Consider the following 26319-nt stretch of genomic DNA (forward strand, 5'->3'; position numbering starts at 1 on the left):
GAATGCCGGGCTGCAGTCTCTGCTGAGATTGTCATAGGTGTCCACTGATACCATCTGCAATTACAGAATTCTATGAGATGGAAACTGGTTCATTATGAAAAAGACTCAAGTCTACCAGCTCATTTCACAGATGTCAGATGGCAGACTTCCTGCTCATCACAATTCTTGCAAGCGCAGAAGAAGGGGCCTGTAGTTAGACTTTTGGGAATTAAGCATACAGGTAATGTTAAGCATGGGCTTAAATGTTTTTCTAAGTTGGACCCTGTTAGCTCCAATCTAAGCCATTCAAGACAGGGACATAGATTCTTTAATTTCAGCTTCACAAGGGCCAAACCAGGAAGGCAGAGGAAGGCAGACATAAACTTAGCTAAAAATCCCTTTTGCCATCAGCCAAATACATCTCTCTCAGACTGAATTCAGCCTGACTATAACTAAGCAAAATAATTACATGAATAAGGATACAAAATAATTACATTTTCAAAAGTATCAGCTGAATTCCATTTTGAATTGTCACCTATTCAAATAAATGAATAATATATACATTCCTTCTAAAAGGCTGAAGTACATTATGGATAACTATGCATTTTTGTATTTTTTACATGAATTATTTACTTTCTTTAAATAGTTTTCTCAGAAACTTCATTGTTACATTTAAGAAGTATGTGTAGTGTGGAAAATGTTGTTGATAAACCTTTCTTCTTAGAGAGTAATCCCTCTCATACATACATTCTTTTGCACTCTCAGACAATGATATATTCATCTTCAAATCTGGTAACTACTAGCTTAAACAAACATTAATTTCAGATAATTCAGTCTATTTAAGAACACAGAAATTAAAACAATTCTCTAGTTTCTCTGAAAGAAATACAGATTTCTTCTGCACCTTTCAAGAAATGAAGCACTGTTTGCCATAGTACAGCCCCCTCCACTCCTTCCAAAAAGAGCCTGTTTCTGTTGGAGGTGAACCTTGCTGCATTTATTCATTCCCTTTTTAACAACAGACCACAGAAAAATCCAAGGAGTGTTTAGCAAGAGGACTTAAAACACGAAGTGCAGGCTATAGCACTACGTCAAGCTCTGGATGAACTCTGGCACTCTGAAAACTGAATGGAAGGTGCTGATGCCAATCTCTATCATCCTAAATATTATGGAATCTGCTTATTTGAGAGACTTGCTTCCTCCTTGTGCAACTACCTCAAGTGGCAGTGACAGACATGCTCAAACCATGGTCTCTGGCCTTTCATATGTTCCTTTCACAGGCCAGTTTCCATAACAAAGATATACTCCCACTTGGTCAATTTATCACAACCTCCTCAAACGCTTCCCCTCCCACACATGCACTTGGTATCCCCCCTACCTCATCAGGAAAAAACAGAACAGAAGCCCACCAACCATACAAAAATTATATTGCAGATTTGTAGATTAATGGGCTGATTCTGGCATCTCAATTCAAATGGATTTACAACCACTGTGTTTAGCCCTGTGTGATTTCAAATAGAATTACTTCTGATGAATTTGAATGCAAATTCACAAAGCATTAAAACAAACCATGTTTAAACTCATTGGTTCATCAGATGCAAATATTGTGCATTAAGCAGGGAACACCCATTTATGAAAATAATGAAAACTGACACCAATATAATAAAATGATTACAGGTTTATGGATTCTGGGACTTAAACAAGCCATACCCTTGCTTCTCCTAACTGATTAAATGCTTCTTTGCAGTTTATGTTTGATCTGCAATTCAAAAATAAATCAGTTTAGTCTTTGAGCCCAGAACCTTGGAAAATTGCTAGGAGGTTCTGCCTCAGATTTGTCTGGGGAAAAAGGCTGGGTAAAGGGAGGAAATCGTGGGGGCAGGGAAGCTTGCACTGCATGTGAGAATTGACAGAACAGGAGAGGAAGCAGTCAGATAAATTGAGGTTTGCAGACTCCACCAGCAGCACTCACAAACCCGCCGCCTGAACAGAGTCGTGTCGAAAAAAAGGCAAGGATGATCATATAGGGCACTTTTGTTTCATAAAGCTGGCCAGATGGGCCTGTCACACCATGTGCTTCATTTCTGTGAAACCTCAACCACCTTCACTTTGCATCGTGTTTGTAGACAAGGAGTTTAAGTGCAGAAGGGCAAAGGATTGCCCATAATTTCTGGGATTGTCCAATGGCAAGGAAGCAAAAATGAATGCGACCATGATCTAACTGATGAAGTAGATCTCTGAGGTTGTATGTAAACAGTATATACAGTGTGGGTTTTTCATTAATCCCCCTTGCCTAATTATCAACATGTTTTCATTTTCAGTCAGATGACAACAGCCTAGCTCAATAGTTTCCAGTAAAATCTTTGTATCCAGATAATATTCTTCTCACAATGATGAGAATTAGAACAGCAAAACATCCCTCACTGAGGCATGTAATGCTGATAAAGCACTATTTTGCTGCACAATCTATGCAGTATAAAAAGTTCTTTGCTGTATCATGATCTGCTCCAATTTGTGTATAAATAGCATTTGTAATAAAAGGAAACTTAACACCAAGTTTTTCTTAAATAACTGCTCAAAAAGAGGTTGGGACATAATGTAGCTAACACACAACAACAACAACAAAAAAAAGGGCAACTGCAATAGCTCTTTCTCAACATCCTTTTTTTCTTTTTTTTTTTTTTTTTTATGAATCCATTCACACCAACATTAAGTATTTGAACCCAAAATATTTAAAGAATTATACTTTGGAATGGTCTGAGGGTAGTGTAGTTCCTAGAGTTGAGGTACCATCTAAATGGGCTGCAAGCACCAGAAAACCAAACTTTGAAAGCAACTCTCTCCATAGCTTTCAACAGTCATCCCAGGAAAGCTCCTATTTCTGAGGATGGAGATACATTACTGAAAAGGTCTAACAAGCTGTGAAGTCCTTAAGATCTACATTTTTAAATATGAATGCCTTGAATTAGATACCCAAACCTGTATGTACAGAAACCATTAACCATTTCTGAAGCATCATGCAGCACCACACTGACAATGTAACTAACACAAGGGATTTGAGAAGCCTGACTGTTCCAGCACTGCAGCTATCCAGTACCCACTGTCTCCATCACCTTCTATGAATCCCTGCTTGGCCAGCAGATCAAGTACTTCCATTACCGTGATTTGCATCTATGGCTTTGTTACCTCCAGTGCACAGTATAGGGAACAAAACTGGTCAGAGATTAAGAGCAAAGTTGTGTCCACATTCAGGACATGGAAAAAATTCCCACTGAGTCACAATGCAATTAATACAATTTTGGATTAAAGCAAAAATAAAAATCTGGATTCTGCTCATTCTTTATCATTTAATGCCAGTGCTCTGAAATCCAGTCTGGCTTCTAGTGGGCATTAGGATGCTGGTTAAAAGCTACCTAGTCCCAAGTCACTATGTCTAACTCTGGCTGTGCTCATGAAAAGCAGTGTGGAAAGAGCAACAAAAGTAGCATTTGGGATGGGCTCATTTTGTTACAGAAAGAGAGAAAAACTTACGTCACATTTTCCTATCATTTCTGAAGTTGGTCCCAAAACTAGCCTGAAATAGCTTCTGATGACAGGTATTTTCTGTGAACTGTGAGGCAGGGGAGGACTTGTTTTTTCCCTCGTGACCTACTGGCTAAACTCTTGAGGGCTGCTGAGAAGATGTTGTAGTATTAACTAAAATTTGTACTGGTTGAAGTGATGTATCATGAGACCTTGGCTTTAAGAGTTGTTGAATACCAGATCAACCTCAACTTCTCAGTGCTACGTGCATCTTCTGGGTTTTTTTAATTGTATGAAAGAGGGAGGACAATACTCAAGGATAAAGGACCACCTCAATCTGCATTAGAATGAGATTGGCCTGGTTAAACTGTGACAGAGAGATATGGATATGTAGTAAGTGCCAATCTGAGCACTCAGATGTGGAATTAGGACTTCATATATGGGTACTTATTTTAGAAAGTGGATCTCCAAGGACAGATAGGGTTGCCCACTTAGCTCAGAAAACCCTGCTCCAGTTTTAAAAGCTACTTGTCACTGCAGAGCAATTTTGAAGCAAAGTGGTATGTTTGGTGGCCTCATTTGCATGACAATGCCCAGAATGCTCTCCTAACTCACAGCTATTTCATGGAAGGGCTGATGCATTCAAGGTTTGAGAATAAACCCAGATCCTGTGGGTATATTAGTGTGTATAATTTTAATACTCCTCCTCCAATTCATGTGCAAAAGATAAGACAGTTAAAATGGATAGTGGTTATAGGTAACCAAACTAACCTGTCTGTCATCAGTATTTACTAGAAATCAAAATTACAAATGGTAGTTTGGAAAGCATCTAACTCATTGATCAATTAGCTGATCATCTCGTACCCACATGTATATGCTTTAAGTATTGACATAAGTCAGCAAGGTTGCTGTGAAGAGCTGTCCCAATACATTAACAAGCAAGCCCAGAAAAACTAAACAACGCACAACACACAGCACAGCTATAGAATAACAGTTCATCGAGACGGACTTCGCTTGTCTCCCGCACTTCTCTCCTCCTCTCTCACAGCTTGCTACACAAAATAAATGCACTACATCGACTTACACTGCACTACAGAATACCAGTCTGCTCTATTGTGTGGATTTCACTGCTGAGAAGCTGTAACACTAATTGTCAGTTTCCCACGATCAAAGTAATTTGGTTAAATAATCAGTTTACATTTACTATATTTTATTTGCCTCACAAAAACAAATGTTATAACAAAAGATCATCTGAAGAGGAGGGAATGCTATGGTGATAACACCAATATGGTGCCAACATATGGAGAAATACGTGTGTTTTGTGCACATAAACAATGACATGAAGCTTCAGCTGTTTAGAGAACAAAGCTTTACACCTGAGTTAATATTGTGATATGTGCATTCTGGTGTGTGTGCGCATGAGGGGTGAAGTTCTTCTGATACGGGATTTTGGCACTGAAACTGAAGTAATGTTTTAAATGCTGATTAACTGGTGATCATTTATAATTTATTCTTGAGAGGTGATAAATGATGATATTTCTTCTTTACCAGTTACATGAAGTCTGCACTCACATGCAAAACAATGGCTTTTCTATACCCAAAATCAAGTTGATGATATCATGATTACCCTTCAAGACATTCTTGGCTTTTCAGATGTTCTCTCTTCTATTTCATATAATATGTGGATTTGACCACAATTTTCACAGCTCCTCCCCTGATGCAGAAAGGGAACACAGTAACTAAGTGCCTGCAGCAGTCGACAGAAGCTATTTCCTTTAACCTCCCTCCAGACTACCAGGTGTGAGGAACGGCTGAAACATTTTCCTTTAGCCACCAGAGTGGCTTTTTTTTTTCCTTCAAAATTCTGCCAGAATGGTATAAACTCAAAAGTAATTAAAAGCCTCTGAAAAACTCATAAGTCAAGGGAGTGGCATAACACCCATTAATTACAGTGCTCCGTGATGTCACACCTGTGACTTATGAGAGGCTATCCTGAGGTGGGTTCAGAGCTGCTGTTCATAATTTATAATGGTGTTTTGAAGCCTGCCTAGTGGAAAGCAGTTTCGCATTGGGATGGTACAGCTCTCGTTACAGCTGATTGCATGATATAAAAAATAATATTGTGGTGTTCACTGGGAAACTACTGTGGCTGAAGACAGGTTAAAACACCAAACACACCATCACCAAATGGTGCACATGTAGTGGGACCATGACCCTGTGATAACATCTGGTTTGACTATAGCACTGTTAACGTCAATCAATGGTCAACGCTAAGAACAGAGGGGAAAAAGAACTTCAGAGGACAAAGTGATTGCTGATTATTCCAGTGAATCCTGATGGTGACTGATTTTTATTGTTAAGACTGGAATCAGAAGGTTTGCTTAATTATGCTTGGCTGTACTTGCAGAATTTGAACAGTTTTAAAGAAAATAAAATTCTGAACAGGTTACCTGAAATGAACAGAGGTAGGTTTATTTCAATCAGCCCTCAGATGCTATTTTTGCTAAAATATAGGGCATATTGTCTACAGAATGTTGAATTAAATTATACAGAATGATACTCAGTTTTATGAATTTGCAGTAAAAGTTGTCTGTATTTGCTAGACATTTACAGAAAAAAAATGGCAATGTTTCTGCAACAGATTAAAATCTGTATTTTGCCTTTTTCCTTTGTCTGTTTTGAGTTTAAATGGAAACAAACCTTACAGTATAGAATTGGCTTAAGGTCACCTGTCTACAAGGGATTACTGTGTAGTTCCTTTTATATTTTTCCCCCTACTAGTTTGAGGGACAAAAGGGCAGCAGTACCCTTAGGGCTTTTTCAAATAACCTCTTTAGCAAATAAAGTCATACCCTATGTATAGAGGCCATTTCATCCCAGTCCCATGGGCTGCCTGTAGGGCAAAATACTGAATTTTTCTGGCATATGTCACTGAATGTGAAAAAGAGGACCACTACTTACAGAAAGTTAAAGGCTGAATGAAAGAATGTGGATTTCCTTCATGCACTAATTTAAAACATTGTATCTTGAAGCTGAAAACATTGACTACAAGCATCTCAGAGAAACACTGGAATATATTTACGTGAGCCATACAGAGACTCACCTATCAATGACTAATTTACTATGGCTTGAAAACACAACAGATTCAGCTTATCTGAATCTTAAACAAATACGTTTTCTCCAGGGAAAATAAATAAAATGAAATTTGGCCTATTCTTTATGCATGCAATCTTATGATGGTACCAGCTTAACATTACCATAAACATCTCTGAAATCAACTGTCAAGAAGGAATCTGTTATGCTGATACAAATGACTATTATTATTGTTTTTATTGCTGCACCCCACTTCTGTAAGTGTTTAGAAGACAACATGCAAACCCCCAAACTTTCATATATTCATAAGGTATAAAAAATGGTCTTAAAACAAATGATTTGACAGCTGCAAATGCAGGATAACACCTAGTTACATTATAGAAACAGTGTGGATAATTACTTTTTTCAGAAGGAAAGACTCCATGGACCACAGTCCTGTCTGAATTTCCCTGCAGTTCGGATAATGTGCAGTAATACAAATCCTGTTGTCACCTCAACCAAGTCTTTTTATCATCTATACATCAGCAAGAATGATGAGAGACGTCCCATGATTCTAACAGTCTTCCTTTGAAGGATCCACATGTTAATTACTGCACTAATTATAGTTTTTGAATAACCAAATGAAGTAAGCAGTCTATGGGAGGTACAGGCATAAAACTAAGACTGAGAAAATACTAGTTACTGAAGTCATCAGTGTAAACTGACACATTGAACATGCTTAAAAGAAGTAGAAGTAGATTTTAAAAGACAAGCATATTCAATAATTACGGTTCCATACAGGAAAAAGAAATGTTATTTCTTAATGGCAAGTGCATTTAAACTGTTATCTAAAGATCTGAAGGTAAGCCTGCTTAATTCACTGCTTCTTCTTTTGTTATTAGGAAAACATAATTGTTCCAAATAATTAGCACTAGAGTACATCACAAGCTGACAACAAAATTATAGAAATCTTCATATTCAGATCCGTCTAGCTGGCTATTAGGAACAGTTTCTGATCATAACCCATTAGTTGAAGTGCTGTGAGTTCTTGATTGCCACCAAATAACCTCAGATATCTGCCTAAGTTAACAGCCTCTATTTATTCAGAGTTTTCTTGACAGTAAAAATTGCTTACGATTTTTACAGCTGCCACACAAAAGAACAGTATCAGATGTGTGCACTTGCAAGACTAGGTGATAAAATAATTGAAATGTGGATTTTTAGACACAATTTTAATGCCTAACTTTCTAAATGAAAAACAGCTATGGGATTTCAGTGTGCTATAATGGTACTATTGGCTTTCCTGTTTATTAAAAATTAACATGAACACATTCCAAATCTTCCTAGTTGTGATGACCATGCTAATTAAAATAAGATTTGTTTGGGCCAAGGTTCTTTGGCATAACAGCCCTACTTTGTCCTTTTTTTCCACTGAACCCTAGCTAATCAACTGCTAAAGGTATTTCTGTATTTTAAGGCTCAAGCCTTCTTGGGTGTTTTTGGTACTTTCTTTGAATCATACCAAGGCATAAATAGCTGTTAATCCATTTATTAAACAGATAACTAGCATGGATAGCATCACAGCAAATGCTACCAGAAAGTGTAGCATTTTTTTAAAAGACACTGACAAATGAATCCTCTGACAGAAATTGCTGCTGTAACCCCAAAAGGAAAAAAAAAAAGAAATGAACAAAAACCCACATACACATGGTAAGAAAAGAATTGCACTCTTTCAGTTACTTACCCAGCTTCAGTGAGTGGATTATTGATAATGTAATCCAGACAAAATAAAAACTTATTTAAATTTCCCATCTAATACCTTAGTTATCTATAATGCCATTTGAAGCTCCTTTCAAAATGTTTTTTTTTTGGTTTGCTTTTTTTTTTTCTGATAATAGCTCAGTTTATAAACCTACAAAGCTTTATGTCAAATCCCATGGGGAATAACTTTGATTACTAGGGTAATTAATGATGCTGGATAGTAATATGGATTTTCTGTTAAGATTTGAGTTTGAAGTTAATTAGTCTCCACATTATGATTTGCTGATTAATTACAGATATTTAGTTATAAAGAGAGATGTTAATTATTAATCTAAAAAATCATCTTGTGCAATTAACTAAAACTTTGACGTCAGTCACCACTCTCCTCGTATGTAACTTCCAAGGTGCTAATTCTATGGAGGGAGGCACATGCCTTCCCCAAAGGTAAAAAAAATCCTTCTGCTATCTTTTTTGTGTATACAGTACAGTGAACAATTTTTTCTTTTAATTTGTCAGGAAAAGCCACCCACTTTGAAGCTGGACTGTAACTTAATTCTCATGAAAGTACTGATCTTTCATTGCTTATTCTTACACTGTGCCTCATCTTATCACCAAAAAAAAAAAGTGCTATAAAAGAAATTCCACTATGAGTCTTAACTGTGTGTACTCTTGAAATCATGTCTTAACCTCAGAGCTGTGATGTTCTGCTGACTGATGGGCTTTGTCAGTTCCCATGTTAAACTCTGGAATGAGCTTCAGTGTTGCTACAGAGATCAGTATTTTCTAGCAACAGCAGCAGCAGCAGACTTTACCAGTGCCAAGAAAATATTAGAGCAAAACTACTAATTAATGTAATAGCTCAGTTAGAATTTAAAATCAACTTTTGTTTAAAAAGAAACCCCACCTTACCTCTTTTTTCTCCCCCTTCTCTTCTGATCTGCAAAGAAGAAATCTTACTGTTAATGTAAAGGGGATAAGAATGCGATTAAGAAATAGGGTTAAACCAAAAAGCATCAGCAGCACACCAATGTCCTGGAATTTACCCTAGTAACACAGACTCTGAACAGGGATCTGTTTACATTATCTCTAGATCATCTTGACAATATTCATTCTCTATTTACCTAAATGAGGCAATATGATGATATTTATTGCTCAGAATGGCTAAATATAGACTTTTCCTGAGCACTCAGTATCATAGTGGGAGGTTTTGCTCTAATCTACATCTTTAAACTGACAAGCTGGAGCATTCCTAATGAATGCCTCTTTTCATCTGGATGTCTGTGTGTATTTGACAGTATAAATATTTAGCAATATCGGAGTCAGCTTGTGATTTTACCCAGATGGACTGATTGATGCCTTGGCTTGACGTTGCCAAAGACAATCCATGTAGTTATATAAGCAATTTCCCTCTTACTTCCTAAGAAGCAATTAGGTGGCCAAAGGCAGCAACCCAAAAATAGTGAGAATACTTCTGGTATCAGCTGACAACTCTAAGGGATAAATAAAATATGGTACTTAAATTATTACCACTTTACTTTCATGAATCATGGGATTAAAGCTTTCACTTCTAAAGTACATATAAATTGCAGGGTTTCTTATGTCTGTAATTTGCAAGAATCTAAGTTAAAATACCAGCTAATCAGTCAACTCACATTCACCTTGGGAAAAGTACCACCCTTCCTTGTCATTTTTGTAAATTGCATGCCTAAGCACCAATGTTATTTTCGGGGGAAAAAAGCTTGTTGTCAATAACATATATTGCAGTCTAGTTAAAACAACATTTGTTAAGGTTTAATCGCAAATGTAATCTGCTTTTAAAGTTTAGACAGAATGCTCAGAGAAATTCAAGGGACAGATAATAAATCATTTTCTCCTATCCTGGGTGTGAACAAGGTAGGCTGGAGTCTTGCAGGTGTGCTGCCTTTCTCCTCCTATGTGTTGCAGACTCTTGCTGGTTTCCAAAGACAGTTCAAAAATATAGGGACTCTATCAACTAAGAAGTAAGAAATTTTTTACTATCTGACTTTCAAACGACACTGCACTTTTCATATTGTTAAATATTCCCAATAATTTTATTCAGTTTGCATCTTTGGCATACACTTTGTAATTCATAATCTGTCTGAGTAACAAATTGCAGTGATGAGAATTTTTAGCTAAATTTCACGTACACACATATAAAAATATGTGAATACAAAAAAAAAATCTTGGATACTGAATGTCAGCTTTACATTAGCTATGCACTGTTTGTCTGTGTCAGTCTTACACCGTGTAAGATGCCTGCAATGATTATGTCTTGTGCTCTTATGCATGTTAGTACTTTGGGGGGAAAGAACAATTGCACATTATTTTTGGCAACAGTAAAATTCGCATGTCTCAGCTACGTTGTTGATTTCACTCTCCTCCCCAAACACCTTTAGTTTCTTTGTTTTCTATTAACTCATTCCAGTCTTTGTATGCCCCATGCAATAACCCAGGAAAAAGGGCAAGGAAGACATTATTCTTCTTGACACTAATACCTATAGATCCTGCTCTGCAGTGATACCTCTCCCTATCATGAAGTATCTCAGCTAACAGAATTCTCCAAACTCAAGAGCAGGAACCATTAATATATTCCACAGGCAAGTGGGACACAATGCCCATTGGTAATCAGACAAACACAACAAGGCTTCTTGGGGACTGGCCATCTGCTTGTGATATACAGGAGTTTTAAGTGCAGCATGCTTTGGCTACATCATTTTCTTCAGAAAGGCAGTCTCTCTCTGACTACCTGTTTTATTATTATTCTGTGACCAGCTGGGTGCCAAATAAAAATAAATGTATGCTGTTTTGTATTTATTGGATTTGATTAGTAATAAATTTGTTATTGACCAGGTCCAGAGTGGGAAGGCCTGAGGCACAATCCAATGGTCTCTACTCACTTGATCATTACACCTTCCACTTTCAATCAAGCTGCATTGAATTGTGTTACTCTGTGTTTTGTTTTTCAATTGTCTGGTTTGAGAACGGAGGGTCAGGGATGGAGGGAGAGGAAAGTTGATGTTTTCTAGTAAGAAAATTAGGAAAGAAAGGGAACACTGTCCCTTTAAGCTGGGAGATAACTACAGTACAATACCAAAAGAAATCTGGTGATAGAGTGCACTGTACATGGTACAATCCATTGAACAGGTTGACGTGAGAAATTACTAGGTCGGATAAGGCAAAGTTTAGAATAAACTGCATTGTTTTACAAAATATGTCATCGGGAAAAATGCATTAACTCTAATCAGCCAAAATGGTGTGATTCATTGCTTAATTTCAGGGTACCAGGCTATAAATTACATCAGGCCTGCCACAACTAATTTTTGCAGTGGCATACTAGATGAAAAATGAAATGTCCAAGTGGCTACAAGTGAAAAGCTTCCATCTTTCTTCCACAGCTGAATATTACTTACTCTAATGATGTATAATAGCCTGCAACTACACTTAACCTGTGCATTAAATAGCAGCACAAACTGTTTACCTAGAGTTATGAAGAAGAAAACAGCAAATCAAGCAAAGGAATCTAGAGTGTGTACATTAACCTCCCACATGCCAACATAATTGTCCCCTACAGATGATGTATAACACTTACTCCAAATCATACTTTTTTTTTCATTACACATAATAGCTTACGCTTCAAGTATCAAAAGTGTCAAAGCATGTGTGATAAATTGATGCCAAAATGTACCTAATTAATAAGTCTGATGATGTTTAGATTAAAACAGATGTTGGTTATGTTGTTAACAGAAAAACAGCTAATAAAAATAATTGCAACCTATACGCCTAAAAACTGCAGGTATTATTAAAAAGAAAAACAAATCCTGAACAGTGCAAAATGGTTAGTAAGCTTTTTTGGGTGCAAATGTTCTTTTATGTACAAATTCCTAACAACAGATCAAAGCAGTTAATCAGATCAGCAGTTATGAGCAACTACCCCTTGTTTAAAACCCATAGCCGGGCTGTATGTGGAGATCATTTTTACCAGTGATACTATGTGTGCAACAAAAACTACTGTAAAACATACTTGCTATTATTCACTTACAATAAATAAGGTGAATTCTGTGTTGATTATATGAAAAAAAAAAGAAGATCATGAACTCCAGAAAGTTTCTAAATGTGATCAAGTAATCCATGATTACTACAACTATCTTGTAGATACCATTGAAAAAATAAACTAGAAATAATAACATGGTATTTTAAAACTAGCTTTAATCTCTAAATTAAACACATAATATTTAAAATATTTGGGTTTTTACCCTGATGGAAAATAACTGTTTGTCACTTTGCTTCCTTTAAAAATATAGTGTCCAGGGAGACTCTATTGATGGAAAACCTGATGACAAAAAATTCTATCGGTCTGAAGCAACTTTTGGAGAATCTGATTAGGTCTCATGCTGCAATACTAGGTATTCCATTTTTGCCAAAGGGCCAGCTATTATTATTAACATCATTTGTCTGAATCATTACACTGCACCTTGGTTCAGCAAACACTATGAAGATGGCATGGTAATAAATGACCGCAGGATTCTTTCCTGCTTCAGCCTGTTTTTATCTGCCACCTCTCTACCGTCAGCTCCATCTTTCTGAACCTCTCTGAATCCCCAAAAGGGACGGGGCGTCTATTTGTTTTCCACTAGGTTACCACTCTGTCTATTGTTGTTTGCACTAAAGGGTACGAATTCAATTCATTCTTGTGACATAAAAGCACTGATACAGTAAATTTTTTGCCCAAGAGAAAACACAAAGTTGCTGAATATGGGCTAAGATGTGAAGCTCTTGTATGTACGTGAAGGAGCTTTCTGAGACAGTCTTGCTCACTAAATATTGTTTTTTCTCCACCACAATCTAGACAATCACATTACAGCATTTTAAACTTACACTAACCTTGCCAAATTGGTACCTCTTGCAAAACAGGGACTGTGTAGAAGGGGTTAAGTAATACATTCTCTCGTACCTATAAGCAAGAGAGGAAACAAAGGGCTGGGAGGTAAGATAGCCAATCAGTAGCTGTAAGATGAAGTAAGCCAGTGTTTCCACGATAATCAGGGTTAGTGGAAATGGCAGAACTGAGGAAAACAAATAACCTAGGAGAAAAGACTTAAAAAGAGTTAAATAAAACTGGAATGAGAGGCAACTACGGGACATTGAATAATCTTATTTTTCTTCATGTTGAAATTCACACAAATTGCTTTACCTTTATTCATACCTAAACATGCCAAAAAATAATCAATCTGCCATCTCAAAGAATTGATCAAAACTGAGGAGACCAGGCATAATGTCTCATACCTCACTCTGCAAAATAAACCCAAAACCTTTCAGAGATGTAATGGGTCTCTTTCTTTTAAATAAGAAAATATGCTTATTTTCTTCTTCAGTGACAAGAAGTATTGAAGTGTTGGAAAATACTATATCAGGACCAGACATCTCTTCAAGATTTCCCAATTACAGACATCTAGTCTGAGATTCCATCCTTTTGCAAAACCATAAGGCAGATTTTATGAGATGATGCATTAACAAAAATAAATTTCAATGTCCTAATATATGTAAACATATCAGGCTTCGAGGGAATTTAAGTCATGTAAATGCAGTTATAAAGCAAACTTAGCACTGGCTTTTCACGGCCAAAGGCATCTTGTTTTTCCAAATACACTGTTAAGAAATGCCAAACTTAGTAAACCCTACAGAAAATAGCCAAGTACTTTCTTGTCTGAGTCTTATAGAATGCTTAAAAATAGCACTCCTAAGTCTAAAATGTTATAACTGTTTACAAAACCTGAAAGGTTGCATTATGCACAGCTTTCTTTGCCATCAAAATGCTCTATGTTCCTGCCAGAAGTTAAGAAGTTATCACTTGAAAATCACTGGCTAATCTAGCTTGTGCTAAGATGGATTTTTAATGAAAGTTTAATGAATGATAAATACTTGTTTCTTGATAAATGTTTAATTATGCCAATAATTACCAACTGCTGAAAACTACTGTTGTGTTAATAATGGCATTTTAGTACACAAGCAGTTTCATGAGTCATGATGCTGTTAAAGATCAGAATTCCATCTGTCTAATGCAAACTAGCAAAACAAAAGAAAAGTCTAATTAATATTTTGATACATTTTCCCTATACACTTAAAACGGATGTCCTTTTGTGAAAGAATAAATTTACTAGCTCCCTTTTTGAGAGAAGAATTAAATGTCTCAGAGCCATTATGTTATTAATCATTACTGCTATTTGAACCTAAAAACTGAAAGAGAAAAAGAAATCAAGCCAGATGTAGTATATGTATGAATGCTTGTTGCTTACTTTTTTTTTGGAAGAGGAGAGAATAGGAGATTAAGGTGATGATGAGACCAAGTTTCCACCTGAAATATTTTGTAACATTCAGGTACCACACTACGTTTGTGACATTAATCTTCAACTACCTAGGACTATTTTGCTGATGTCGAAAAGCCAGCAGAGTGCAACCCTCACCTCTTATAAGTGAGGGGCCAAGAAACATCAAATTGTCCTGGTGTCTTCCAATGGGGCCAGATAAAATGGAGACTTTCTTGGAGGTACAAAGAAGATAACAATATAGATGTGAAAGAAATCAGGACAAAGTAAAATGAGAGAAGAATATTGGCATGAAAAATAAGAGGAGACCAAGGAGGCTTTCACTGACTTATTTATTCCAGGATGCCTCTTAGTTTGAAAATATCTCCCATATTTGTTGTGTTCATGGTACTAATTTTGGCTCTGGCTCTCACCTAATTGCCACAATTCCTGTGGACAGCCTAGCCAGGATCCTGGCAAGGTGCTAATCCATTGGGCTTTTAATGATCAAAATATGCCTTCTTCCCTGCATCAACTCCAACATTACAACATATTTTTCATCAATATTATTTAAAAAGGGTTTCTGATCCTTATGAATGTTGAGTTTACATTCTTTCACAAATGTTGAGGTTTTCATTCTTCTTGAAGCTATTTAAAATTTCAATTTAAACAGGTCTTTGCCTTTCACAGCAAAGATGGGACAGAGCACTGTAAAACTTATTTTATTCAGTAATCTTGTATCTCATGTGGGTTCAACTAGTGGACCCTATAAATTATTTCCATTTCCTACATCTACAACTCTATGACACAAATTTGTTTTCTACATAAAGGAAATGTATTTTTTGAGATGGTATTCTTATTTCACATTTAGGTAATCTTTACTGTGAGTCAGGATGTATTGGAGAAGTATGACCTCAACTTGGGCACCTTACAGAATACTTTGATTCTGAAACTGTTCTTGTAGTTCTGAGAATTGCCTGACGCCTTTGATTTGGTTTTTTACTGAAAAATACTCTTTTTTTCCAGATTGGCAGTAGTTCATAACAAAAAGGTAGTTAAACACAAAACCAGACCATAAACTCTAACACTGAACCAACCAAACACACTAATGAAATACCAGAAAGGAGTTTTTCTTGCTGGAGAGAGAGAGGAATGCTGCTAGAGATTAGCACAGCAAGCCTGTTAGCATCCATATAGCATCTGCAATGCAACGCAGGAGTCAGTGCAGTGAAACAGAAAACAAAGCCCATCCTGACAAATGGCTGGTGGCTAATAACACTTCCTCCCTACGATTAACTTAGGAGAATAAAAGAACAAATGCAAAGGTATATACTCAAATGTATATTGACAATTTTTCCAATACCAGGCTACTGCTCTAAGGTTATAAAATTACCTAGATTATGCAGTAATGTATGAAACAATCAGTGATAGCCTTTTTGATGCTGTCATACTGTGTTCTGTAACAATTGGAACCTAAACGTGATCATATATAGCTATCAGCATCACCAACATTCTGTATATTTAAATAGATACAAAACCCATTCATCTCCTAATACTACAGTAAACTTTACACTCCCAGTAATTGATACCATAAGGAAACTGTCCCTTTCAGCTGAGCCAAAACATTCCCATGACCCATGTCGGGGGGCAGACTCTTGTCCCATGTAATGGCGGGCAAGTCAGTCCCAAATCCCATTGATTTCAGGAAAATGGTCTGCTTTGCTCCTCACAAGAGACAGTAGAGTAGATCAGCTAACCTTGCCCAAAAGTACTACCATAAATCATAAAAACATCCATTTTATTATTGCAGTTTGCAAGTTTTTAAAGGTATCTCAGTTCTGAGCAACTAGTCTATGAAAATTTCATTCTATTGCAATACTGCCGTGAAGTTTTTAATAAAAAATGCTGCTTACAAAAGTCAAAGAACTGTCTTAATCCCACCGCACCCAGCTTTCATCCTCTATTTCAAAATCTTTGCAAATGTTACTCCTCTTGAAGTCAACAAACAAAATTCTTCATCCTGAAAATCTCAGAAACAGTTACACACATGCTGTGTTAACAATAATATTTTGGGGGTTTCTGTGCTTTTAAGACATGGTAACATACTGTTAAAACTGCCTGTGCCTACAGTTGCTCATTACAGCTGGACTGGGTGGAGCTACATTGTCTGGAGTGGAAAGGCTGGAAATTTTTCCTAAAAATACGTGGTAGAGACAGCCATATATTGAAGTTTCACTCCATGTAAATGGAATGTCACTCTTTTATAACTACAGTCCACTATGATAATCCTCTTGGAATGCATTAATTATCGTCCACCAGATAAGTGTCAAAAGCTACATTCCCCTAAAGGATTATCAATTCCCACCCAATTTCTACTGCGGCTGAATAAGGAAGAAAAGTTAGTGGAAAAAGAAGCGGCATCAAGAAGCTCTTAGTCTTCCCACAGCTATTCTCTACTCAGAATGAAAATGCTGCCTTTTGGAACAGCTCAGCCATTCATATAGCTTTCACCACAACTGCACAAGTGGAAGAGAGCCAGTGACATGGTATCTATGTTAAAACAGGAAAGATTTTGTCCTGTGGATTCTTTCATAATATAGCAACATTCTCATTAGAAGTACTGGGGAAAAGAAAGAAAACCCTTCACTGCTAGAAGGCTTCAATAAAGACCCCAAACCCACAAAACAAGAGTCTTTCTTCTTCAAGCTAAGGCATTTTTAACCACTACATCAAATGATTTTCTACTTCCTTTTTTTTTTTTTTTTTGCTATGCTTTCACTTTTCTCATTTTGAAGAAAACAGAACTCAAAACTCTCAAAAAGACTTCAGTGAACAACCTGACTGACTACATAGGCAGGAGAAGACAGAAAAAGTAGAGTGTTCCAAAGATATGGAGCAAAACCAGAAACAAATTGTAAACAAAATCTGACTTTTGTGAAAGAAGTTACATAACCACACCCCCCAAAATAGACACAATTTCTAAGATAATGTGCTGCTCTTTTTATAGGCTTCTGGATGTAGTTTAGTACTTTGAATTTAGGTGCCTGTATGCAAGTCTGCCATTTGTGAAAAATTCAGTCCATCCAACCTCACAACAAGTGAAGAGTATGTAACCAATTGAGAAATAGACATGCATCCAAACACATGGGTAATACCCCCTAAATCAGCATCACAAATTGCTCTGCAAGTCTAACAGTAGACCTACAACATCAGTAAGCTTGGAAACCTGGTGGAGATGAGATAGAAGAATCCTTTGTTTTAAGTGGGCTCTAATACACAGAAAAGGTAGTGGGGAGTATCTTCATGCTGCTTTTGCTTCTCAGTTATCAATGAAGTGATAGCCCTGCATGGAATTAGGCAGTATCAGTAGTGTTTTATATACAATTTATATGTTGTTATTGTTCTATGGGGTATTGTGCCACACCCTGTACAAACACAGCAGTTGAGGGAAGCAATCCACTGCAAGGCTTACCAGTCTAAAAACAAAATGAAACTAATAATAGTGAAACATAATGTTGAACAGCTTACACATGGTCACATCACCATGGAAAAGAAGCCTTTTATTCACCTAATCTACTAACCAGGACATTTCAACCCGTTAGGAATATTGACCTTTTACTACATTTGTTGCTATCACTGTGGGGCACCATGTAGGTGGAAATGCTGTGCAGTTCTTCAGGTGAGATGCTTGTGGTAGATTCCTGTGGCACGTTTTCTAAAAGTAAGAATGTACCGGTAAAATTCCAGTATTTTTAAGTACATAATGCTTACCTGTGTTTCCCCTGCAGTTTAAACTGAAATATAGTAATATAATTAGTCATATAATGTTGCTCTGTGTTGAAATCCTGCAAGTTTCACCACAGCTATGGCTGGTTTTCAATGGGGAGTGAAATCTTTTGGACGTGATGGAAAACTGTAACAGATTTCAACATCCTTTCAGATAGAAGAGCCTATAGATATATTAAATTATTACAGTAAATTTGGAATTGGTGAAGCAACTGGAATGCTGAATTGCAAGACATATTCCTGTACAAGAGTAGCAAGTATTTACCAGCATGCACCATGGATCTAAAACCAATCAGACTTCTACCCCACCTTGTGCAACCGTAATAGCAGATCTTCCTACTGTCACTGAAATAGGATGAGATTCTGGGTTTTTTTTGTTTAACAGGGCTTTTTAAATGAAAACTTTGGGACATCTGTGGGTGCCTTGTATTATATTAACACATGCACCTCGCTGTCTCCTGTCTTAACAGTGTGTTGTCACATTTGCAGTTTGGGCAAGACAGAATTGCTCATCTTCCCCTCACAGCCCATCTGGTTTCTCCCAAGCTGCTCAGGCGACAACACTCTAAAGAAAAAGCGATGTTATCAGGGGCACGTACCAATATATATCACATATTGCAGCATGTTTTGTCATTTACAATGCATCATAAAAAGTTACATTGCATCTGACCTACAACATGATGTAATGTAGAATGACATGCTTACATTGAACAACATTACATTACTCAAAAATCTGAATTTAAAGAAATAAGCACGGGGAGGGGTGTCTATTTATTTATTTGGAGTGCTATAAATTTTGACAGACACTAAGTCAGCCAAGAAAAAGGGGGAGGTGGAGCAACTAAATATTTAACTGCATGGCTGCTTAGTCACTTGCTAATGCTATTTTTTTACAAACAAAAAGAATTAAATAATACACGATGAGATCTGTTGTACATCTTTAATATTAAACACAACAGCTGATATAATCACAGAAATAATACCAGTAACTTTCAAGGTGTAAAACTGTAGTCAATTTTCTTCACGTTTTACTGCTAAAAGGCGTAGCGATCAAGCTGTAAAAATGCATTTTAAGGCTTTCTGTTGGATTTTTAAGAGCAAGAGTGGAAAGCAGAGTGCTCTATACATTCCACAGATCTGCTTTTTAAGAATCAACATGGTGCACACCATGTGAACTGTCACATTAATAACCCTGTGCTGATATTCAAATTTTCTGTCTTAAGCTAAAGAAAGATTGAATACCCTGCTGTTGTGTGGCCAAGATTGAAGAGGTGTCTCACTGACATTGTTCAAAGTTTATGAAAATATATGAATGCTCAAATGTCATTGGCTTTGCGCCTCCAACAGACTGTGGTTTTATGAGAAATCAGTCTTTTAATCAAAATGATTGAATACCTTAAGGTCAAATCCAAAGATATCTGTTAATATCTAGAAATGTGCTATTTCTGCATATTTTGCTAAATTTGTAGAGCATTTTAAAGTGTTAATTTGTGCATCCCATATTGAAAATTGATCTTGAGTTTTAGCTTTTTGTCAAGCAAAAACATATGGTTACAAGCTCTATGCATTTTATGTGACGGCTGTTGAAGCTGTCACATGTGCAAACTTGATAACCGATGTGACACATACGCAAATAATTTGCTTGTTTAGTAACAATTCAAAGATTCATTATTCATGCAAAAACACGTTGTTTTTTAAAAATGATCAGATGGAAGTAGTCTTCATTTTGCACAATCTAGTCTCATTGGTGTGCAAACACTGATAAAATAAAGCTGGGAACTAAGTGGTATTAAAACAAATCCAAGAATATGGGTATTCTCAGATAATTATTGAACCAGATGGTGTTTTTTGTTAATTCTGCCATCAGTCTGAGAACTTGATGTCTTACATCTGCACTTGGTAAAATAAATTTTGCCACTGACATTATTTCAGTTTTCTTAAAATATTTCAATCAATTTTACACCAAGATTTGCAAACATCTGCCATTCTACATGACTGTGAGATGAAATTATTTGGAAAAAAAATTCTTAAGAAAACACTTATCCTAAATTTAACTTAGGCTTAGCATTTCTGCTGCTAAACTGTCTGAAATACTACTTTATGAATATTATAAATAAAATGCTAATCATGTGCCAAAATACTGCTACCTTCAATTTTGGAAGGAAGAATCTATATAAACCAGTGAAGAGCTGAAGGTCCATTTGGGGCTGCCATCTTGGGATTTTACAGTCCCTTATTTTGTTCTTAAGGTTCAGAGGTTAGAACTTCATTGACACAGAACTAATTAAAACTTCTTCCCTGGCTTCTGTAAGAGTAAACAAACAAACAAACAAATCTGGAATATGTGACCAATCTATTCAGATCTACCTTAATTCAGTGGATATAAAAACAATCCAAACAGGCATTTAACCAGCAGCTATGTTATTCACCCTAATAGAACTCCTCATAAACATTATCACTCAAGTGTTGTACCTCATAAACAGATGTGCTCAATCACTTATGCACGTTTGACACCATATATAGCACTTAGATACTTCCTTTCCATGATCTAAATCACAGCCTTTCTTGAAAATTCAGCTGTAACAGGCAATAAAATTGTAGAGCTGGCTTAACTACTACACTGGTCTACCACAGCAAATCCCAAATAAGATCCCTTTCACATATGATAGAATAGACAATCTCCCCTTTTGCCAGTAAATGTATGCTCTGTGATACAAGCTGCACCCTAGCAATCATCACACCATCAGAGGCACCATGTGCGATGGCATTTCATTTATACCAAATATCATAATTGTGTGAACTTATTTATGAATTCTGCAACAGCTGTGGGAAAATCCCTACTGCTTTCTCTAGTTGGTGAGGTTTTATTACGGTGCTTTGCTATTCTAGCACCTTTGTGTGGGTAACACAGCAGAGCATGCCTGACCCGGCACACCAGTGCGAGTCTTCTGCAGAGTGCACTCAAGCCATGTGCCTTTGATTCCCAGTCCCACCCTCTGGCCCCCTGGTCTGAGAGCAGGAGACAGGAACACCTCTGAGTAAGAATGTATTTATTTATATATATATATATGTATATATATTTAAGAGAAATGCCTTCTGTTTGCAGAAGGACTAGGAATCCGTGTGAAAACGTGCTGACTTTCTCTGGTAGGGATCCTTCATAAAAGCCTCCTTCAATGCCTTTTATTTGATCAGAAATGGGAGGGATTGCCAAAGGTTGTCTGCAAAAGGGAAATTCTGTGGGGAGAGAGCTGGTATGCCTGTCTGTTTAAGCATAATGTTAGGATAAAGGCTATTTCTCTAGAGACAGATCCAAATCTCCTGAAGTGAACCTAGAGACAGATCAGATCTCCTGTGGTGCACTGATTTATTTTGCCATGAAATGGAAAATACAGCACAGTACTTCACTAAGATTTGTTTACTGCACTTAACCTGACTGATTGGAGGGTACCATGACACAAATTGTCACACCAGCATTTTGTTCCTCAGTGCTCTGACCTGAGACCCACTTTGGGGAGAATCCAGAATTCCCCATCAGCTTACAAGCAAAGGCTGCCTTTGCAGAAGAAATCAGGGAGCTCTAGGAGGCAAAAGAAAAGGGGCACATGGGAGCATGTCTGTGACCAGATGTGAGGATGGGCCACATTGAGGGTATTCAAATCCAGACTTAAGAAGTGCCCCAGCATCCCCAGTTACATGTAGCACTTCTTATTTCCCAAGCTGAGAACAACCAAGTGGGGGGTGAATTTTAAAAATTTTGAGGAGATATGCTCCTCAAAAAAAGTAGTGAATAACCCATCTTCCCCAAAAGCAGAAAACACTACCCATTAGGATATTTTAAATCAGTTTTTAAATCATTCACATGGCCTATTTTTAGAGTACAGAAGCCTATGATTGTTAACCGTTTTTTATGCTAGGCTTTTTTTTTAATCTTTTGGTTCCCTCTCATAGCTTGAGGCATGCAAGCTGGACAGAAGTGATATGAATAAATGTATTAAAAATATACTCAATATATTTTGAGGTAAACAACATTTTATTATCACTAGGTGGCTAGTTTAAAAAATATAGACATAAAAGTTAATTTGTTGATATTAATTGAATACTATTTTAACATCATTCTCATCCAGTATCAGACAGTTGGTTTAAAAAAAGTAAAAAGACTGATATGGAATGCCTTTTTTTCCCCTTTTATAGACTTGGCAAAGACCATCAGTTTATGGCCTGTTTCGTTTCTTGCCAGTAGACAGCACTGAAAGTTATAAAACTAAAACAATTGCTTTCATTTATATCTTTTCCTGATTACTCTGATAGCTGAAATGTCTGAAGAAGTTCAGAATCTGTAAAGCCTGTCACATTATAGAAACATGTCTCTTTAAACTAAATGTGAAATTCCAGTAATTGAAGTGATAAATCTACTGTTTTTGCTGGGGTACTTTTGATGAGAACTATAGTAGTAAATTAGAAATTATTCTCTGCTGTTATATCATGGTAAAAGCCTTTCCATTATCTGTTGTCAGTCACTAGGTATGGGCAAATAACTCAGTTGTCAATCTAACTGTGAAACCTTAAGTTCTGGGAATAATCAATAAGGAAAAAAACCAAAAACTCTCTATTATCTTCATGTAATTCTTTAGACAACTTGAAGTTGTTTTTTCCCTTTTTATTTCTGCACATCTCATTTATTCACAGATATATTGGATATCTTAGAATATTTCATTTTTTATAGCAAGTTTCATGTCAGCTCATTTTCAAATGGTATATGAGAGTTACATTTCAATATGGGTAAGCAGCTCTACCTATATGTCTATATACAATTTTACACATGATACAGACTTAATTAAATTAGCAGTAAAAGCCACCTACATTTTACTATTGATTTTTCAGCTATACTATTTATTGCCTAATATTTCTATTTTAAAAGTCCATGATGTTTTGCTCTTTCACGGATTCATGTAAACACCATTTGAAAGACCACAATGAATCTGCACACAAATACAAGAAACAACTATTATATGCCACATTCTTACATTACAATCTGGATTGATTAAAAAAAAAAAAAAAGGCAAAAAGAAGCAAAAGCAATCACTTCCATCAGTTATTATGCCAAACCTTTGCAGCCTTGCCTAGTGCAAGAGACAGAAGAAAGCAACTCAAGTAGTTCTTAGCTCTGACACTCGTTCCATGGCCACTGTTTATGTCATGTAACTACCTCTTTCCTCATTTCATCAATATGTAAAATAGAAGAACAAAGCCCCAAAACAAATCCAAATTCAAATCGTGATTAGCATCTAGACTGAAATAAATTTTGGGAAGGATGTGTGGCTGGAACTACCAGCTAACCATTTTTAACATTTTAAAAACCTATTACATGTTTAAAAGATGACTGGAATAAATGGCTTCAAGAGTGTTGAAGAAGTATTTTCCTGTTCATGTTTACATGTGAATTGTTCAACACTTTTTGATCTAGGATTAGTTACAGACACAGACTAGAGACTGAAATCGTAATCAGAGAATTTTTAAATAGAGTATTTTTTCCTTCCTGATTTTACCATCTAATGGGAATAAGTGTCATTTGTGAAATTTGGATGTAGGTACAGATTCCAAGTCCTGGAAATTTAAGAGGTTCAGATTCAGGGTTCTGAATCAGTCTCAAGTGTATTTTAGAGCAAAAGAATTATTTGCAAGTAAGAGGTGAAAATTACTGTGTCAGCTGTGAGTTTGACCTCGTAATATTAGAATAGGTTAACAAGTAACCATTTGAAACTTCAACTAAAATCAATCAAGGAGAACCAAAGAAAACACATACAAGACTATGTCTAGCAATTTCCTCAGTAACTACTGAGAATATTAACAAAACTTAATGAATTTATATACTATAATTTTGTGTACTTGAGAAAAATGCTATAGAAGAAAAAAAAAAGAAAAACTGTTCCTCAAGAAGAAATTCTTGGGTTGTTCCACTTTAAAAACAGATTCTACCAATTTAATATTGTACAGAACAACTTGCTTTTGTACCCAAAGAACAAAGTCACAGACTAAGGCATAAATACGAACTACTAGTCCAACCTCCTCTTTGGACTTGCTTTTGAATAGAGAGGGAAAGGAAAAGAGGAGAAAATGAGAAAAAAGAGGTGAAGTAAAAATTTGTATCTGAAAACCAGTATTTTTCTTAAAGAAAAGAGGTGTAAGAGACTAGAAGAAATGCAATATGAGAAAGAATGCTGAGGATGAATTTAAAATTTTTTCTTAAAGACCCAGAGGACTGGTCTCTTACTATGGTCTTGTCTTTATCAGAAAGCTTTATATCTCAACTCACGTAGTTACAGTGAACATATATGTATCTAGGTGCACTAGAGCTAATCCTAGAACACAGCTGCACTTTAGTTGTTTAAACTAGGTTTACACCAATTTAACTAGAGATTACACATTATATGATCGCGAAGAATGAAGAGAAAAAAGGAGAGGGTGGAGAAAGGAGAGATTAAATAAACACAAGCAACCAAATTCATTTTACAGAGAGGAGATAATTCTGATACTTCAGTAGAAAGTGAAGTAAAGGAAAAGAGAAACATGTCAGGTCTAGTGTGAGATGAATTGTAGAGAGGAGTTTCAAAAAAGGAATGAAACAAACCAAAAATGGGAGGCATGAACCCTCCCATGATCCAATGCATCTGAAGGAATCTATGAAGTTCTTTTCATCTTTCCTCTTCCGTGTTTACCTTTTATTTAGTTACCAGTGGTAGCTGTAAAGCCATGCTTTCTAGGACACTGTGTCTGAGAGCACCACAGCTGTTTAAAATCAGACTACTTTTGTGTAGCCCCACCCTTTCTTTTTTATTTTTTAACTTGCTTTAAAAAAAGGCACTTGTAGGTAAGATAAAACTCACACAAAGCTTAAGAGGAAACTGAAATCTGGCTATCCAAACTGTGTTCTACAGGGTAATTCTGTTTGGCTTGGGAAGATATGTTGCATCCCATAGCATGAATAGGTTTTCTTGCCATCTGGCTCCTGAATAAACTGCTATACTATAACCTAGTGTCCTTTTGTCAAGAAGTTTGATAGTCTGGTTTCAGTTATAACCTGTTTTCATTTTCTAATTTTTCTTCATGTTGTCTCTGATTTTCATGACTGGCCCTTGTCTGGTGATGCTCTTTGGAAAGTCTGACAAAATTCATGCCAGCTATCTTCTCACCATGTGAAATCAAAAGAGAAGAAAGCCATCATTATAAAAAAAAACCAAACTAAAATCAAACTGTAATTTGGATGCAGCAGGATGTTGGAAATTTGCACGTACATACTATGTACTGTTAAAAATACACCCACATTTGAGACTGTAAAGAAAGAAAACAGAGCTGAATGACTGAAATTCACCTCTCTGTAGACTCCATAGCCAAATTAATGAAGTTCTAAAGCTTTTTATGAAGCAAAATTTATTGCATAAAATTTTGTTCTGTTGAAATATCATTAATAACCATCATGACACTTACAAAAAGAACCCCCTTCCTGTAACACAATATCTGTAATCGTGTTCATATATTATAATGTAGGACTGAAAGGGAATTTGGACTATTACAGATTAGAAAATGCACAAAATGAAGACCAATGCATGGGAAATATATAAAAAAGGATGTACAAAGGAAATTTCTCCACAGACATGAAACATTAAGACTATAAAATGACTTGTATCCTTATTGTGGCAGTAAACATGGAGACTTCCAAAGCAAAAACATTAGTACCTATTTAAGCACTGGAATTTAAAAAAACTGCACTAGAAAAAACAATTAAAAAGCTAATCCTTTTACAACACGCAGTCTCTCACAAATAAACAACACATGCTTTCTGAAAAGCAGAAAATAGAAGAGATAATGGCACAAA

General features: G+C 36.2%; 1 protein-coding gene across 2 annotated transcripts in view; it reads right to left on the minus strand.

The window, feature by feature from the left end:
• ZNF407 (zinc finger protein 407) overlaps positions 1 to 26319 on the minus strand; it is a 338591-nt gene that overhangs the window by 14707 nt on the left and 297565 nt on the right. The window contains exon 9 of one of the 2 annotated variants that reach the window (XM_017746162.1): positions 9244 to 9271. The exons of the other annotated variant lie outside the window; for it this stretch is intronic. Coding sequence (XP_017601651.1) covers positions 9244 to 9271 — 28 coding nt within the window. The remainder of the gene's footprint in view (positions 1 to 9243; positions 9272 to 26319) is intronic. 2 annotated transcript variants of the gene reach the window in all.

Source organism: Corvus brachyrhynchos, unplaced genomic scaffold (genome assembly GCF_000691975.1).
Source record: "Corvus brachyrhynchos isolate BGI_N302 unplaced genomic scaffold, ASM69197v1 scaffold409, whole genome shotgun sequence".
In the NCBI taxonomy this organism is placed as follows: Eukaryota; Metazoa; Chordata; class Aves; order Passeriformes; family Corvidae; genus Corvus; species Corvus brachyrhynchos.